Source organism: Mycteria americana, chromosome 8 (assembly GCF_035582795.1).
Source record: "Mycteria americana isolate JAX WOST 10 ecotype Jacksonville Zoo and Gardens chromosome 8, USCA_MyAme_1.0, whole genome shotgun sequence".
NCBI classification, from domain to species: Eukaryota; Metazoa; Chordata; class Aves; order Ciconiiformes; family Ciconiidae; genus Mycteria; species Mycteria americana.
The window spans coordinates 48,380,343-48,395,850 of NC_134372.1; the positions used below are offsets into that span (position 1 = coordinate 48,380,343).

Below are 15,508 nucleotides of genomic sequence, written 5' to 3' on the forward strand. Positions count from 1 at the left end.
AGAAACTCTTTAAAGCCCCGGGGGCACGTCCGTCCATCCTTGCAGGGAGGGGAAGGAAGCGACAACAGAACGAAACGAACTTTGGCAGTGGAGAGACGTTTGGATCTTCCTTGGTTTTGGATTTCCTTTGGAGCAGAGGTGAGTCTGGTCTGTTCTTGGCTAGCTAGCAAGGTAGTTACAGGTGAGCATCCGTCACGCGGCTTGACTTGGCGTCGTCTGGTTTTTGGATTTTTCTTTTTTTTTTTTTTCTTTTTTTTTTCCTTTTTTACAATTTCTTACTTAAAGCCAAAGAGTCCGACGTTTTCTTTTTTATTTTCTTTATTTTTTTTTACAAAAAAAAAAAAAAAAAGAAAAAAAAAAAAGGAAGAGAGACGAAGAAAAGAAGTTTCTTTCCTCCTGCAAGCGAGCCCCTCGGCAGTGCCGATGCGGGCCGGGGCCGGGCCGGCCTCTCCCCACGTCACTGCGTGGCGAGGCTGCAGCCAAATCCCTCATCCAGAAAGAAAAAAAGGAAAAAAAAAAACCCCCCAAAAAACAACACCCCCCCCCCCGAACCGCAATCCCCCAACCGATAGAAAACCAACCAAAAAAAGCCAAAACAAAGACCGAAGAGAGAACAGAGAAGATCGGTATTTGCCTTAACTCCACTTAAAGCCCAGTTTGAGGATCCGTGAGGATTATTTGTGAGAGCTAGAGAGGTCGTTTCGGAGGTCACACGAGTCAGGTAGCTGAGGAAATTGCATCGAGTGCAGTCCGTGTCTTTTGGAGAGCGGCGGTAGCAGCGGCGGCGGCGGCAGCGGCAGCAGTCCGAGGGCAGCTCAGCGGGATGCGCTCTCCAGCGGAGCCGGGGTGGCCGGCGTGCCGGCGCGGGATGCGGCCGCCGAGCCCGTCTCGCTGGGGCTGCTGGCGATGGTGGCCACCCCGTCAGGCTGCCCCGGACCCGGCGGCAGCCCCACGCCGGTGGCGGGGGTGGCGGGGGCCGGCAGCCCTTGCAGAGTCTGCCCGCAGACGTGGTGGTGCTTCTCCCAATCCTTGTGCTGGCAGAAGGAGCCGCAGTAGCGGGCGGTGTTGCAGCCGCTGCAGGTCTCGCTTGCTTTGCGCCCGCAGTTCCAGCAGCTCTGCGGGGATGCGAAGCCAAATCTCAGCCCCGGATCGTGCACCCCTGGTCCTGGACCGTGCACCCCGTCCTGAACCATGCACCCCTACCCTGCACCGTGCATTCCCATCCCAGACTGTGCACCCGCATCCTGGACCATGCATCCCCATCCTGGACCTTGCACGTCATCCCAGACCATGCACATCATCCTGGACCACGTGCCCACATCCCAGACCATGCACCCACATCCCGGACCATGCACCCACATCCTGGACCAGGCACCCACATCCCGGACCAGGCACCCACATCCCGGACCAGGCACCCGCATCCCAGACCACACACATCACCCCAGACTGTGCACCCGCATCCTGGACCATGCATCCCCATCCTGGACCTTGCACGTCATCCCAGACCATGCACATCATCCTGGACCACGTGCCCACACCCCAGACCATGCACCCACATCCTGGACCAGGTACCCACATCCCGGACCAGGCACCCACATCCCAGACCATGCACCCACATCCCGGACCAGGCACCCACATCCCGGACCAGGCACCCGCATCCCAGACCACACACATCACCCCAGACCGTGCACCCGCATCCTGGACCATGCGCCCCATCCCGGACCATGCACCCCATCCCCAGCTCGGTGCAAGAAATCCCCTTTTCTTCACGCCCCGTGGCGTTGCCGCAGCCCCCCGGTACCCATGCTTGCACGCACAGACGCTGCAAACTTGATTGCAAAAGGAGCAAGTCCCAAACGCCCGTGCTGCCACCGACCCCGTGTCCCCCCGGCTCGTCCCCGCCGGCCCCCACCTCGCTCGAGTCCTCCTGCTGATTGATGACGGTCAGGGCATCCTCCGAAGCCTGGCGCTTGGCCTCGGCCAGGGCTCGCTCCATCTTGGCTCGCTCCGTCGTAATCAGCTCGTGGGCTTTCCGCTCGGCGTCCGACACGGCCTTCTGCAGCTCCGACATGGCCTGACGCTTCACCTCGTTCACAGCTTCTTCTGGAAGGAAGGCGGCTGAGCGTGGCACGGGGGGTGCCGGCCCCCACCCCGGCTCCGCGCATCCCCCTCTGCAGCAGCACCGTGGGATCACCCACCCCACGCCGCAAACCCACCCCGACTCCCTCCAGCCCTGCCGGCACCCAGCGCAGCGCGGGGAGGGGATAGGGCAGAGACCCTGCAAGTTCGGCACAGCGATGAGCGCCGGTGCCCGCCCCGCACTCACCAGCCTTCCTCCAGATCTCCTCTGGCATATACCCGGAGAGGGGCCGTGGTGCGAACTCCCGGTGAGCGTCTGCGAAGGAGAGGGGGCGACGCTGTTAGGAGACGCCGTCCCCTTCGAACCCACCCGCCGGTGATGCCGGACCCCCGGGGGAACGGCACGGGCACCCCGGAGAGGGGCGCAGCCCCCCCGAACGCACCCCACGGCCCCGGGGGTCAATACCTAACTGGGGTGCCTCGGAGGCAGAGGAGCTGTTGTGGGGGCGGGCGGAGGGGGGGCTGCCTTTCTTCATGTCCTCGGCGTCGCTGTAGCGGCGGATCCAGTGGTTGAGCTCCTCGCGGTCGGCCTCCTGGCACCGCCGCAGCACCGTCAGCGACCGGCGCGTCTTCTCCACCATGTCCATGATGCAGTTCAGCAGCTGCGGGGGGACAGCGTCAGGGTGGGGGGGGGGGGATCTGCCACAAGCCATTGGGGACTGCCGTACCCGGCGCTGGGGGGGGGCATTTGGGCTACGCCAGGCTGTGCCGGGGCCAGCGTGCCGCTCCGGCTGCGGCGAGCAGAGGATGCTTGGGAAAAAAGCCATGGTGGGGATGGAGGGCAAAGCGGGAGGGGGGCAAAGCACGCACGCCAGCCCCACGGGACGGCCGGGGGGGCATTACGTACGTTGTTGAGGTGTTTCCACTCCTCCGCCCACTCCCGGTCGGTGAGCCGGTGGTCGATCACCTCCTCCTGCCGCGTCCCGTGCACCGCTGCAAGGCAAGCGCGGGGCGGGGGTCAGCCCCCTGCAGCACCCCTCTCCCTGGAGGGGTCAGGGGGGGTCCCCAGCCCCTCCGCCCGCCCCCCCAGCCCCGGCGCGTGGCGGTGCCACCACTCACCGGCGGGCCGCTGGCGCTCGCGGAGCTCCCGGGGGTCGGGGTGGCGATAGGCGTCGCGATAGTGGTGCGCCATGGCCATGTCCTCCAGGCGGTAGTGCTGGGGCGGGGGGGGGCCGGCGGGGGGGTGCCCCAGCCCGTTGGGCGGGTGGCTCAGCCCGTTGCTGGGGCTGTAACGCTGCGCCGGGCTCATGGTGCACGGCCGCTTGCTGAGGTGCTCGGGGTGCAGAGGGTCTCGGTCCAAACCGTTCTCTTTGGTCCTGGGTGGAGGAGAGGAGGTCGGTCCCCACCGGGCACCAGCACCCACCGCCCCGGGGGGATGCGTCCCCGAAAAAATCACCCGCGTGCACCCCCTGGCTCGCACCTGTCTGGCGTCCTCCTCTTGCCGCTCTCGCCCACCTCCAGGAGCAGCTCGGAGGAGTCGATGGGAGAGGAGGCGTTGGCGTCCAGCAGCAGCTGCTCGTGCTGGGCCAGGTACTGGGCCGGGGTCTGCTTGGCCATGCGGGCGCAGTGCAGCAGCTCCCGCTGCAGCAGCGGCAGGTTGGCCTGTGGGGGGGGGCGAGAGTCCAGTCCGCAGCCCCGCGGACCCCCCCCCCCGCCCCAAGCTCGGCACCCAGCTGCTCAGAGCCCCCGGCAGAGCCCGGCCGCCTGAGCGCAGCCGCCCCGGCGCAGCGCGGCTTCGCCCCCAGCCCGCCGCGGGCAGGAGGCGCGGGACAGGCAGCAGCCTTCCCCTTTGGGGTCTTGCTCGCCTTCCCCGGGGCGGGGGGACACATCCTTGGGACCCCGCTCACCGCAGCGTGCCCGGGCCAGCTGGGCTGCCGAGGGGGACACACGTGGCACCCCGCGGGGTCCGGCCACACGCGGGGGCACGTGCACAGCTTCAACCAAGCCCTCCTGCACCCCGGCAGGGGTTGCAGAGCATCGTCCCCCGGCCACCTCTGCCGCCCCGTCCCCGCGGTGCTTGCCCTGGGGACCCGAACCCCCAGGCCAGGGGAGCCCCTAGCCCATCTGGCACCCACGGGGCACGAGGGCCGGCTGTGAACTCCCCACCCACCGCGTTCCCCCTCGGCACCGCAGCCCCTAAGAGCCCACAGAGCCGCAGGAATTAAGCGGCAGAGACCCCTTTCTGCCCGGGCGCTCTGGCTGCCAGCTCTGGTTTTCTCTTTAGGCAGCTGATCCGCAGCCAAATTCCCATCTGCCAGACACGTTAGCAGCCGAGCCGGAGATGTGTGCTGCGGCGAGCGAGGCCGGACCCTTCCCTTCCCTGGCTGGCGGTGGGGGGGGGGGACACACAACCCCACAAAAACAAGCAAGCCCCCGAGTCTGGGAAGCACGCCGAGCCCGGCTGGTTGCAGTTAGGATAATGAGAAACATCTGGAGCCCGCGGTGGGAACAGCTGGGAGCGGGGTGCCAGGGCGGCCGGCGCGGCCGCCGCGTGCTTGGCAGCGGGACAGCGGGGACGGCTCCCGGCCCGCGCCGAGCCACGGGGCCACCAGCGCCCGCCGGGACCCCGCGAGCCGGGCGGCCGGGGACGCGCCGTCCCCCCGCTCCACGGACCCCGTGCTCCCCTGCAAACCCGGGCGGGAGGGCGAGGGGGCTCTGCCGTCCCCCCAGCTCGGCCCGGCCGCGTTTCGGCTCTGCCTTCCCCTGCCAGGAGCAAACCGCTCCGGCAGCTTTGCAGGCGGATTCCTGCGGCGAGCACGGATCTCCGCTCCAGGGGACCAGGGGTGCAGAGGTGGAAAAGGGGCTTTTTTTGCACTTTTTCATGATTCCTCTGCTAAGGAGGGGCAGGCGACACCGGGCTTGAACATCTGCCGGCAGCGCCGGGGCTGCCAAGCGTGCCAGCGGTTGGTGAATCCCTCCGGAGCGGGGTGACAGTGCAGAGTCAGCGCGAAATTAAAAGGCAAATAAAAAAAAAAAGGGGGATTTTTAATGAATTGCAAATGGTTACCAGCTGGGCCGAACCCCTCGCTTTATTGCAAACAGCCCCGGCCTCGTGTGACTCCACACGTGCGAGGGGCTGGGCACGCAGCGGGGACACGCGCGTCCGGGGGGGACGCAGGCAGCCCCACAGGCGGCTGCCAGCCCCAACCCCAAAGCCACCCCCCGAATCTCCCTTCGCCGGCGATGCTAACCCCGACGTCCCCGCGGCGCCCGGGCTGGGGCACCCACCTTGAGGAAGGGGATGACGAAGGGTCGCAGCGGGAAGTTGGTGGCCTCCTGGAGCTTGGCGTGAAACTCCTCGATGGTGAGCGTGGAGTTCTGCGGGGACAGCCCAGGCTCAGCGCCGCCGGCCACGGCCCTTCGCCCGCCCTGCACCCCCCCGGGGGGAGGCTTTGCTGCTTCTCCCCTATTTCTGCTCCTCTGCCAGCTCTGCCGTGCTCCAGGGAAAACCGTGCTCCAGGGAAAACCGTGCTCCAGGGAAAACCGTGCTCGAGGCTTTGCTGGCAATGCCAGCAGCGGGGACCCAACCCGGCACCATGGGTGCTGTGCAGATCCTGGGAGATGCTAGCAAAACAGCCCCCATTTTTCCAGGATTTAGATCAAACCAGCACCAACAGGAGCCTCTTTTTTCCCCCATTTAGCAGCATCTCCATCCCAAAAGGCAAACGCACGATCCCCGGATGGGGCATCGCCCCGCCAGCCCCGGGGCTGACCCCGCGCCCGGCAGACGTACCACGAGCCCCAGGACGAGGGTGCGCACCCGCTCCCCGATCTCGGGGGAGATGTCGTTGCCGAACTGCTGCAGCGTGGTGAGGAAGCGCTTGAGCTTGGAGAGCTGGCGGGCACCACAGGCCGGCGGGAGCTGGTGGGTGGAGAGGGAGGCGGTGGAGGAGGTGGCCGGCCCGTTGCTGAACCCGTTGGGGGTGGACGGAGCCCCATTGATGGCGGTCGGCGAGTGGCTGCTCCCGTTCATCACTGCGAGGAGAGAGGGGACGCAAGGTCAGAGCAGGGGGACGTACCCCGGCGCCGCAGGGACAAGGCTGGGACGGGGCGGGGGGGGTACTGGAGCATCCTGCCGCGTACCGCAGGGCCGGCAGCCCCCGGGAGGCTTCGGGATGCTGCTGCATCCCTGGGGCCACATCCTGAGCCGGTCCCTGGCACCGCGGGAGGCAGATGCGGGCTGCAGGGAGGGACGGGACGCAGCGCGTGCCCCAGCACAGCGAGGGCCCGATCCTGCTCCTCGACGTTCAAGGCGGCCAAGAGAAGGGGCTCCATCCTGCCCGTCTGGGAGCTGCTCAGCACCCCCCAAGGAAAAGCCACGAGCTGTTTTCCGCAGAGCCCGGCCTCGCTCGCAGCACGCCAGCACCTCTGGCCCCGCTGCCCAGGCAGGGAGGGCAGGAGCCGCCCGGAGCACCCCGCACCCGAGGCTGGGGATATCTGGGGGTGCCGACCGAGGGTGCGGCGGGTTCCTCGCCCCTGCGCCAGCCCTCTGCGCAGACCGCGCGAGCGCGGGGACCTTTCCGCGGCCGGCACAGGTGACGGCACGCGTCACCCCACCTCCCGACCGCGTGCCGCTCTGCGGCACCCGGGCATGCACCGCGCCTCTCCCCGCGGTGCTCCTGGGATCGCACTAACCTTGCGGTGCCCGCGCCGCCCTGCCTGCCCTGCCTGCTTTGGCGGGCTCCCGCTCGTTCTACGGCCGGGCAGTATCAGCCACCCGCTAAAGAGATGCCGAAAATAACCCGGCGGCCGCAACTGCTTTTATTCCCACGACAGGTGCGTTACTAAGTTAGACGCCGCACATGTCCCTCGGCCGGGCCGGGGCCGGGGTTCGCATCCCCGTGACCCACCGGGGCAGGGCGAGGGGCTGGCGCGGGGGAACGCACCCTGCCCAAGCCCCCCGCGGGACCCTGCGCCTCCCGGGGGGGCTGCGGCTGCGGCTCGGGTCTCTCATGAGAGCGGATGCTTCATTTTACTTACAAAGACAGACCATCGACCATTTCAAGCAACCATGAAAACGGCCGCGAGGCAGAAACGTCGGAGGGCCAGCGTCTCGATCTGCAAGCAAAATAAAACACGCTATGATGAGAGAGCAGAGGGGGCAGCTCTCGGCCGGGGGTCCCTGCAGGCAACGCTCCTCGACGGCGGGGGCACGCGTGCCGTGGGCAAAGCCGCCCGGACCCAGGCGTGCCGAGGACGGAGCCGGGTCCCTGCATCCCGACGCAGCCAGAGGGAGGGCTCGGGGGACGCTCGGCTGCCTAACACGGTCCCCGCATTTCGGGACCCCCCCCTGCACAGCCCCAGCACAAGGGGCGGTTTGCAACGTTTCCCCGAGACCAAGAACAACCGAAACACCGTCGCCGAGGCACAGCGGAGAGGCTGCCTGCACCCCTGGCCCCGTGGCCTGCACCGAGCCGAACCCAGGATGCCACATCTGCCACAGGGCTCGGATTAAAAAGCAAAACCCCTCAGAGCGCAGCCGAGCGCAAGCCGATTTCCAATTAGAGAGCATCTGGCTGGGAGGGCGGCGGGGCCACGGCAGGGCGCAGCGGCTCTCGGGGGGCTGCCGCTCGGGGGGTCGTTTTAGGGGTGTTTTCTTCCCCGCGGGGGTTTCTAAGCAAGAAGCAGCTCTGAGCAAAAACCCTGCGCGCGCACGTGCCTGGGATACGTCTCGGAGGAGCTGGAGCAACCCTCGCTACGGCCACCGCCGCTTCTGCTGGGGCGACCAGCCTCGGCCCCTGCCTGCCTGGATCCCGTCCCGCGTGCGCCTTGGCCGGTCGTGTGCCGGGACGGTGACACCGGCACGGTGACCGATCCCCGGCGCAAGCCCTGCAGGCGTGCAACGAGCCCACGTGCCACCAGTGCAAACCAGTGCATCGGGGCTTCCCCGGTTCAACGATGCTACAGAGGCTGAGGACTCGGACCTCGAGTCCCTGCCAAGTCCCCCTGATGCCACCATGCCGTGGCCTGGGCAGGCCAAGGACATCCCCGCCACCACGGCTGGCCGTGACACTCCCCTGCCACCGCCGGGTGCCACACGCGGACGGGCAGGCAGGTCCCCATGTGCCCGAGACCTCCAACGGGGCCAGCTCCGACCCGCGGGGACTCCCCCAGCCCACAGCATCCTCCGTCTGCAGAGGAGAGCGCCCGGGGCTACGCGCTGCTCCGTGCCACCATTCGGTGACCGTGCGGCAGGAGACCAGGATGTCCCTGTCCCCAAGCACCTCGCAGGGCGCTGCTGGCGACGGCCAGCGCCGCGGTTCTCCCCGTGGGCACGTGCCTGACCCGGGGCTCGGGGCGCGCAGCCCAAAGCCCTTCTGCGGTGCAAGGATGGGTAATGCCACCCCACGGTGCGGCCAGCACCGCACCGGGGGCTGAGGACGCTGCCAGTCCTGGGTGCAGCGTGTGACCCGGAGGCGAAGGGAGCCGGGCAGCCTCCCTGCCCGGCAGCCCGGCCCCGTTCCCGTCCCCGGTACTCACTGGTGTTTGGCGTGAAGGAGGGGTGGCGCGTGGCTCCCTGCGTGACGGCCGGCGGTGGCGGAGGCATGCTGGGCGGCGTGGACCTGGACTGCGTTTTCACGTCGGCCGGCGAGTCGGGCATGGTGGCGGCCAGCGTCTCCGCGTTATCTGCAGGGAGAGGGCACGGGGCGGTGAGCGGGGTGTGCCGGGCAGCGCTGCGCTTCCCCTCCCCACGGGGGTCGGGTCAGGGGACCCTCGGGGACAGCGGGCTGGCCTGGGCGCCTCCGCTTCCCGGTGCAGGATGGCAGCAACCCTCGCCCCAGGCAGAGCAGCGGGGACGGTGCCCGGTGTCCCGCGTGCCCGCAGGACGGTGGGGATGGTGACCGACCTCCCCTGCATCCGCACAAGGGTGGGAGCAGCGCCCCGTGCCCAGCGTGGACGCAGGGTGGTGGGGACAGCGCAGGGCACCGCTCTGCCCGTGCAGCGCCAGCTCTGCCCCGCGCACGGGGCGCAGCCCGGCCCAGCGCACGAACGGCGCGCGCGTCCGTCCCTGCAAAGCCATCGCCGTCACGTCCCGGCACCCTCCTGCCAGCGGCTACCTGCCCACGCCTCAAGAATCCCCCGGCTGCCCGCTAACCCCTCGCCGTCCCCAGCAGTTTTGCGCAGGGCTGCTGTAATCTCAGGCGGGGATTACGCACAGGCGGTAAATCGCGAGTTTGTTTCAGCCGGCGCTTGGTGGCAGTGGCGATGGCAGGACCTGTGCAAGCACCGGCGGCTGTCCTCCTGCAGCCCCAGGGACCCCTGCGAGGCACCGGATCCCGCAGACCGTGGAGCGCGGGGCTCCCTGCCGTCGCCACGCTGGGCTCCCCCCAGCCATCGCTGCCTCCCTCCCGCCGCGCCGCGCTTGCAACCCCAAATAACACCCGGCAGCGGCATCCCCGGGGGAAGCGCGCCAGCACCGTCCCCTCCGGACGGCGGTGGCGGCACGGCCCCGGTGCAAGGTTTCGGCCCCGCGGCTGCCGCACCGGGCGGTGACGGGTGGCCACAAGTGCGGGCAGCTGCGGCGGTCCGTCAGCGTGCCCGAGCCCACGCCGCCGCCGCCGCCGGCCCCAGCCAAAGAAGGAAGCGGCCGCCACAGCCACCCCCTGGCCCCGGGGTCCCCGCTGCGCCCCGGCACGCTCCCCGCCAGGCACGGCTGATAAACACTAATCTAATATGCATGCTTAATCCACTGCAACTGTTGCGAGATTAATTGAACCCTGCAAAAGCACATTGTCCGGGCTAAATAAAACCGGGGCCTCATCCCAAGCAAGATGCTATCGGGGCTTGCGCCACAGCCGATGCCGTGCGCGGAGGAGCGGGAAACGGGCGAGCCAAAGGGAGATGGCAAGGGCCAAACTCCCAGGCGGTCACCACCATGGTCCCACAGCATCCTCCCGGATGGCTCCGGCACCATGGGAGCATCCCCGCGCCGGGGGTTTGAGCCTCCCGGGGTGCACCGTAATCCTGCAGACGCCTGGATATGCATGCTCCGGTTTCCCTTTCCTTGCCTCCTTCTCCCGCTCCAGCCTCAGGAGAAACCCCAAGACCAAGCAGCATCCATCCCCATAAAACAACCGTTCCTTTGCAGGGCCTGCCAAAACAAAAGGTACGTTTTGAAAAACACCTTTTATTCTCCTTTTCATGGACATGCCCGTCTCTGGGCAAGGCTTCTCCAGCCTTCCCCCCGTCAATCAGCGGAGCAGGATCCAGCCCCGACAGCAGAGGACGAGCCGCGAGAGCATAGAGCATGACCCAGACCGGGTGGCTGCATTTGCGCGGCCGCGGCGCCCTGATCCGCCGGGTACCCACACGATCCCTGCTGGGCTCGGCATCCCTCGGGCATTGCCCTCCGCCCGGCTCGGCAAAGCACGACCCGCATTGCCTCTGCCGGCCGGCTCCTGCCCGCAGCGGGCAGGGCCAGCACCTCTCCACGACGCGGGGCTCTGCGTGGGCACCGCTGCCATCCCCCCGCCCTTCTCACCCCCTCCAAGCCCGGGGTTTGCACCGCGGGGCGCTGGCTGGCATCGCACGCCGAGCACGGCGCAGCGAGGCAACGCGCTCTTCACGTCCGCAACGCTGCAACCGCCCACGTGCTCGGCCCGAGGCACCGGCTCTCCACGCGACAGCCGCCGGGCGCGGGGACAAGCCGCAGCAGCCTGGGGACAGCGTGGCAGCTTGCCTGGGTAAGCGCGCCTGCACCAGCCCCCCGCACGGCTCCCAGCGCGCAGGGGCTGCGCGGGCGGGTTCGGCTCTGCCGTTGCTTGCAGGGAGGGTTCCTCCTTGCTGCGAGATGTTCACCCCAGCCTGCATCCCGGGCACGGTCCCTGCCTGCGTCCCCATCCCTTCCTGAAACCCTGGCACCGTCCCTTTTTGCATCCCCATCCCTGCCTGCATCCCCATCCCTGCCTGCATCCCTGGCAACATCCCTGCCTGCATCCCCGTCCCTGCCTGCATCCCCATCCCTGCCTGCGTCCCCGTCCCTGCCTGCGTCCCTTCTCCCCCTCGGCTGTCCTGACTCTATACGCATGCCCACACTGAGGGGAAAACACGGATACACTCGTTCTGGCACCGACACGGCTTTTCCACAACTTCCCATCGGGAGGAAAGTTTCCACAAAGCTGAGCAAACACCCGGGGAAATGGGGCCTGGCTGTGTTTTTTCTTGTCTTTTCCTTTTTTTTTTTCCTCTAAGTCATAAATTTTCCCCGAGGTGTTTGCAGCCCAAACACGGCTGCACAGGCACGGGGACAAGGGACGGCCCCAAACCCGATGGGATTTCTCAGTGCCCGAGCCCAGAAATGCCCAAAACAGACAGAGCCCGGGATGCCCGCAGGATCCGGCCACGGCCGCGGCACCAACCCAGGCCCTTTGCAGGATGGGACGAGCTCCGTCACGGGCAAAGGGGGTTTCGGGGGGCACAGTGCAGCCTCCCGGCAGCACCTCCAAAAAATAACTCCCCAACATGACTCAAACTCCGCTGGAATTTTTTTTTTTCCTTTCTTTTTTTTTTTTTTTTTTTTTTTTTTTCTTTCTTTGGGGTAATTTGTCCCAGCCGCTCGGGGCTGTGTCTGTTTTCCTCCATCTGGTTTCCATTAGGCCTGTGCAGCCCAGATGAATAAGTAATAATATAAAAATAAAAGGATTAGTATTTTCTCCTTGGCTGGCGGGAGCAGGCGTCCCCCACCCTGCCTCCCGGGGCCAGCGGATGCCGGACCCTGCACACCCCCGTGTGACCCCGAGCCCCCCATTTGTCACACCGGAGGGTTTAACCCCCGGCACACTGGCCCGGGCACGGTCCCCGCGGGGGTGACACACCAGCACAGCCGTTACCGCCTTGCCCGTGGCACCCAGCCCCACGCCGCCCCAGCAGCACCGCAGCGGTCGAGGTTTGTGCCCTCCCCGGGCACCCAGCAACCCCCGAATCGCTCGCCCCAGCTTGCACATCGCTTTTCCCCGGGTGGAAGCTGCGCGAGAGCCCCGAGGGGCCTGTTAGCCGGTTCCTTGCCTCCCACCGGAGCTGGGGCAGGGGGTCTGCTGGGCCGCGTGCTCCCCAGTGGGCACCACTGGATGCTGGAAAGTACCAGTGCACGGACGGCACTGCGCGGCTGCGCGCGCAGGTGGGCACCAATGCACGGCACCGTGCGGCCGTGCACGCCGGCGGGCACCACCGACACACGGCACCGTGCGGCCGTGCACGCCGGCGGGCACCACCGACACACGGCATCCTGCAGCTGCACGTGCTGGCAAGCACCAACGCACGGCGGCGTGCGGCCGCGCACACCGGCGAGCAGCCCCAGCACCCGCCAGCAAGCAGCCTGGCGCTGAGGGAGGGGGCCCGGCTGCCGGCCCAGCCCAGGGGTTGCTGTTTCCCACGGTCCCGGGGAGCCCGTCCCGCCGCTGCAGGCTGCGCCCCAGCCCGGGGCACCCGTCCTCCCCGGGCGGCGAGCGGCCCCTGCTCTCTGCAGCCTCGGGCAGGGCCGGGAAGCGGCTGGGGATGGAGACAGGGACGTGCCAGCCCGCGGCGAGCCCGATGACTGCGGAGCACCCAGGCTGGCTGCTCTCCTCTCCGCCTCCCCGGGGACAGCGATGGAGAGGGCAGGGAGCTGCCCTGGCTGCAGCCGTCAGAAAGCTCCGGCTGTCCACAGCCCTCCCCTCCCCGGCTGGGTGAAGCTTCCCAGGCGAGGAAGGGGTTAAAAGGGAATTAAAAGACCAGCATCCTTCATGCTCTCCAAATGGCCACAAATGAAATCCAGATGCTGGAGGCGACGTCTCCCGAAGTCAGGCTGCCTCCGAAACAAAGGCAAGCATTCCTGCTCCTCAGCTGCCGCTGCCACAGGGGCCAAGAACAACTCCCCGATAAGATGGCGAGGGACCCAGCCGCCCCAGCTGGAGCGCGTTAGGGAAGCGCGCAGCGCCAGCGGCCAGGCAGCGGCGCCGGCCACGTGCACGAGCCCGGCAGAGGTGGTGGGATCTGCAGGGCACCGTCGTCTCCCTCCTCCCCTGCACCCATCCTGATCCCCTCCCTGGGGACGTGGTGATGACGGGGGTAGGTGACAGCAGGCAGCTTGGAGGCGGCTCATCCCCAATTGCACGCGGAGCGGGAGAGAGCGGGACAGCGGCGGTGGGATGCTGGAGGGATGCTGGAGGGATGCTGGAGGGATGCTGGAGGGATGCTGCCCACCCCCAGCACTTACCCCATTCCCCAAAATATGCCCATTTTGGGGAGCCAGGCTAGGGGGAGCGTGATCCGAACCCCAGCACTTGTCAGCACAACTGAAGCCTTTTAAAAGGAAATCTAATTAATTAAACCCTCTGCACGACATGTAAATGAACCCAGCTTCCGCCGGCTCCAGGCCCGGGGAGGTGCTTGCAGGCGTGCTGGCGCGGGGAGCGCTCGCTGCAGGCCACGGCCGCCGCGAGGACGACGGGACGGATGTGGCCAGCGGTGCCAGGGGAGCGCTGGCAGCGGGGCCCAGCCCTGCCGGGCACCGAGGCCCTGCCTGCACTCCTGCCTGCACTCCTGCCCGCAGGCAGCGATGCTCACAAGGACGTTCATGCCCCAAGCAGCGCAAGTCTTGCTCTGCGCTGCTCCTCCAGCCGGGGGGATGCTGGCGGCCGGGCCCGGGACGGGTGACCGTGCCGTGCCAACCAGCCCACGAATTTGGGCATTGCCCCGCGGTTTAGTTCGGCTGCTCAGCTGAGTGGGACCTGCCATCCTTGCACTGCCGCGGCAGCCCTTTGCACCGGCCGGCCTTCATCCTGCCATCCTCGCCTTGCCCAAAGGCGTCCTGCGACGGGTCCCAAGGCGCTGGCCCGGGCTGGGACGCTCCCCACCCACCCAACGCCGGCAGTAAAGCGGCCTTCCCCATGCTCAGATACATCCCGATTTGCTTTGCTTTCCCCACCTCCCCATCGTGTGAGCACCAGCGGCGCCAGCACCAGCGGTGCCAGCATCCCGGGGACGTCCGGTGCTGCCGGGGGACGCGCCACGGGCAACGCTCCTTGCTCGGCTCCAGGGCAGCGGCTGCGGGCGAGGACCCCGACGCCCGGTCCCCTTCCACCTCCCCCACGCAGTGACGGCACGGCTCCGCGTGGGACATCAGCACCCAGGGCCGCACTCACCCACGCACCCTGAGCCCAACAAACCCAATTTCTCAAGGCATAACCAGCCGGCCAGGGACCCAAACCCGCTGCCTCGGCTCCACACCGGCACTGCCAGCCGGCTCCCGCTCCCCCCGAGCCGGCGTGGCCAGGGAGGAGGGACATGGGTTTGATTTTCCTCAACACGACAACAAAAAAAAAAAGCCAAAAAAAAAAAGAAAAAAAAAAAGCCCCCTCTCTGTTTTACAAGCCTTCATTTGCTATTGTTTATGTAAACAGGTAAATTGTTTCGTATCTCAATTAAAAACATCTGCCACATAAATGAATACCAATTAACTCATCCTGTTTTTAATTACTCTGTTAATTACACACAGGCAGCAAAAAGGATGGCAGGGGAATAGGGAAAGCATGCTTACAACCCCCCCTTCCCACCTTGCTCTTGGCAAGGATCCGAAATGTGCCCAGATAATGATGGATTAAGGTGGCTGGTGAAAACCGTGGCTCGTGGCCAGCTCTGGCGTGGCGGCTCCCTCCCGGCCCGGCCGGGTGCTGCCGGGGTGCCTCGCGGGGGTATTTCCTGGCACCCTCCCGAGAGGCGCCGCGCCGCCCCGTTTCGGAAACTCTGGGCCCCGTGGGACACGCCAACGCTGCCTGCGTCATCCCCCGTGCCGGCGGTGGCCACGGCACACTCCGGCCGGCTTTCCCGGTGCCGGCCCCACGTTTGCTCTCAAAACGTGTCCCGGGGGAGAGAAACCGGGGGACGCGGAAGCGTGTGGGAAGGGCGGGAGGATGGAGGAGGCTTCGCGCGAGGAGCATCCTCGTGGACCGAGCACGTCCTCGAGGCGCCCGTGGTGCTACCCCCGGGAACCCTCCTGCCAGCAAGGGGCAACGCTTCTGCGTGGGCGCAGCGGCGCAGGGCGGATGCCATCCTCGAGCCAGGCCGGCGGCGATTGCCGAGGGACCCCGGGCGCCATCAGCCCCGCGCCCCCCCAGCTGCGGGAAGCTTTCCAAGCGAGCAGATGGGGCAGGGGAGCGGCGGCAGCGAGGAGGAGACCAGAAAAGGCTATTTTCTCACGCTACATATTTTACAAGTCGAACATTTTGTGCATTTCAGCCTTGCCTGTAAAAGCATCTCGGGCTCAGCCCCGGGACTCGACGTCGGAGCCCGTGAGTCAACAGCGGCTGGCGGCGACGTGGCTGGCCGGCGTGGAGAGGGGCCGGGAAGCGGGGTCCCCTCATGCAGAGGGTCAGGCTGGGGGGTCCCCCTG

General features: G+C 67.0%; 1 protein-coding gene across 4 annotated transcripts in view; it reads right to left on the reverse strand.

Annotated features, from left to right (window-relative positions):
- Nucleotides 1–337: 337 nt before the first annotated feature.
- The window catches only part of CBFA2T3 (CBFA2/RUNX1 partner transcriptional co-repressor 3), a 29,171-nt gene continuing 14,000 nt past the window's right edge, over nucleotides 338–15,508 (reverse strand). For 3 of the 4 annotated variants that reach the window (XM_075511092.1, XM_075511093.1, XM_075511090.1), the window contains exons 2-12: nucleotides 8,620–8,766; nucleotides 7,120–7,197; nucleotides 5,873–6,114; nucleotides 5,368–5,457; nucleotides 3,560–3,741; nucleotides 3,199–3,455; nucleotides 2,987–3,072; nucleotides 2,546–2,741; nucleotides 2,327–2,395; nucleotides 1,913–2,103; nucleotides 338–1,115 (exon numbers count right to left, since the gene is read on the reverse strand). In XM_075511092.1, the coding sequence (XP_075367207.1) occupies nucleotides 816–1,115; nucleotides 1,913–2,103; nucleotides 2,327–2,395; nucleotides 2,546–2,741; nucleotides 2,987–3,072; nucleotides 3,199–3,455; nucleotides 3,560–3,741; nucleotides 5,368–5,457; nucleotides 5,873–6,114; nucleotides 7,120–7,197; nucleotides 8,620–8,740 (1,812 nt within the window). In that variant the 5' untranslated portion in view covers nucleotides 8,741–8,766 and the 3' untranslated portion in view covers nucleotides 338–815. The remainder of the gene's footprint in view (nucleotides 1,116–1,912; nucleotides 2,104–2,326; nucleotides 2,396–2,545; nucleotides 2,742–2,986; nucleotides 3,073–3,198; nucleotides 3,456–3,559; nucleotides 3,742–5,367; nucleotides 5,458–5,872; nucleotides 6,115–7,119; nucleotides 7,198–8,619; nucleotides 8,767–15,508) is intronic. The other variant, XM_075511091.1, reaches the window with a different exon arrangement.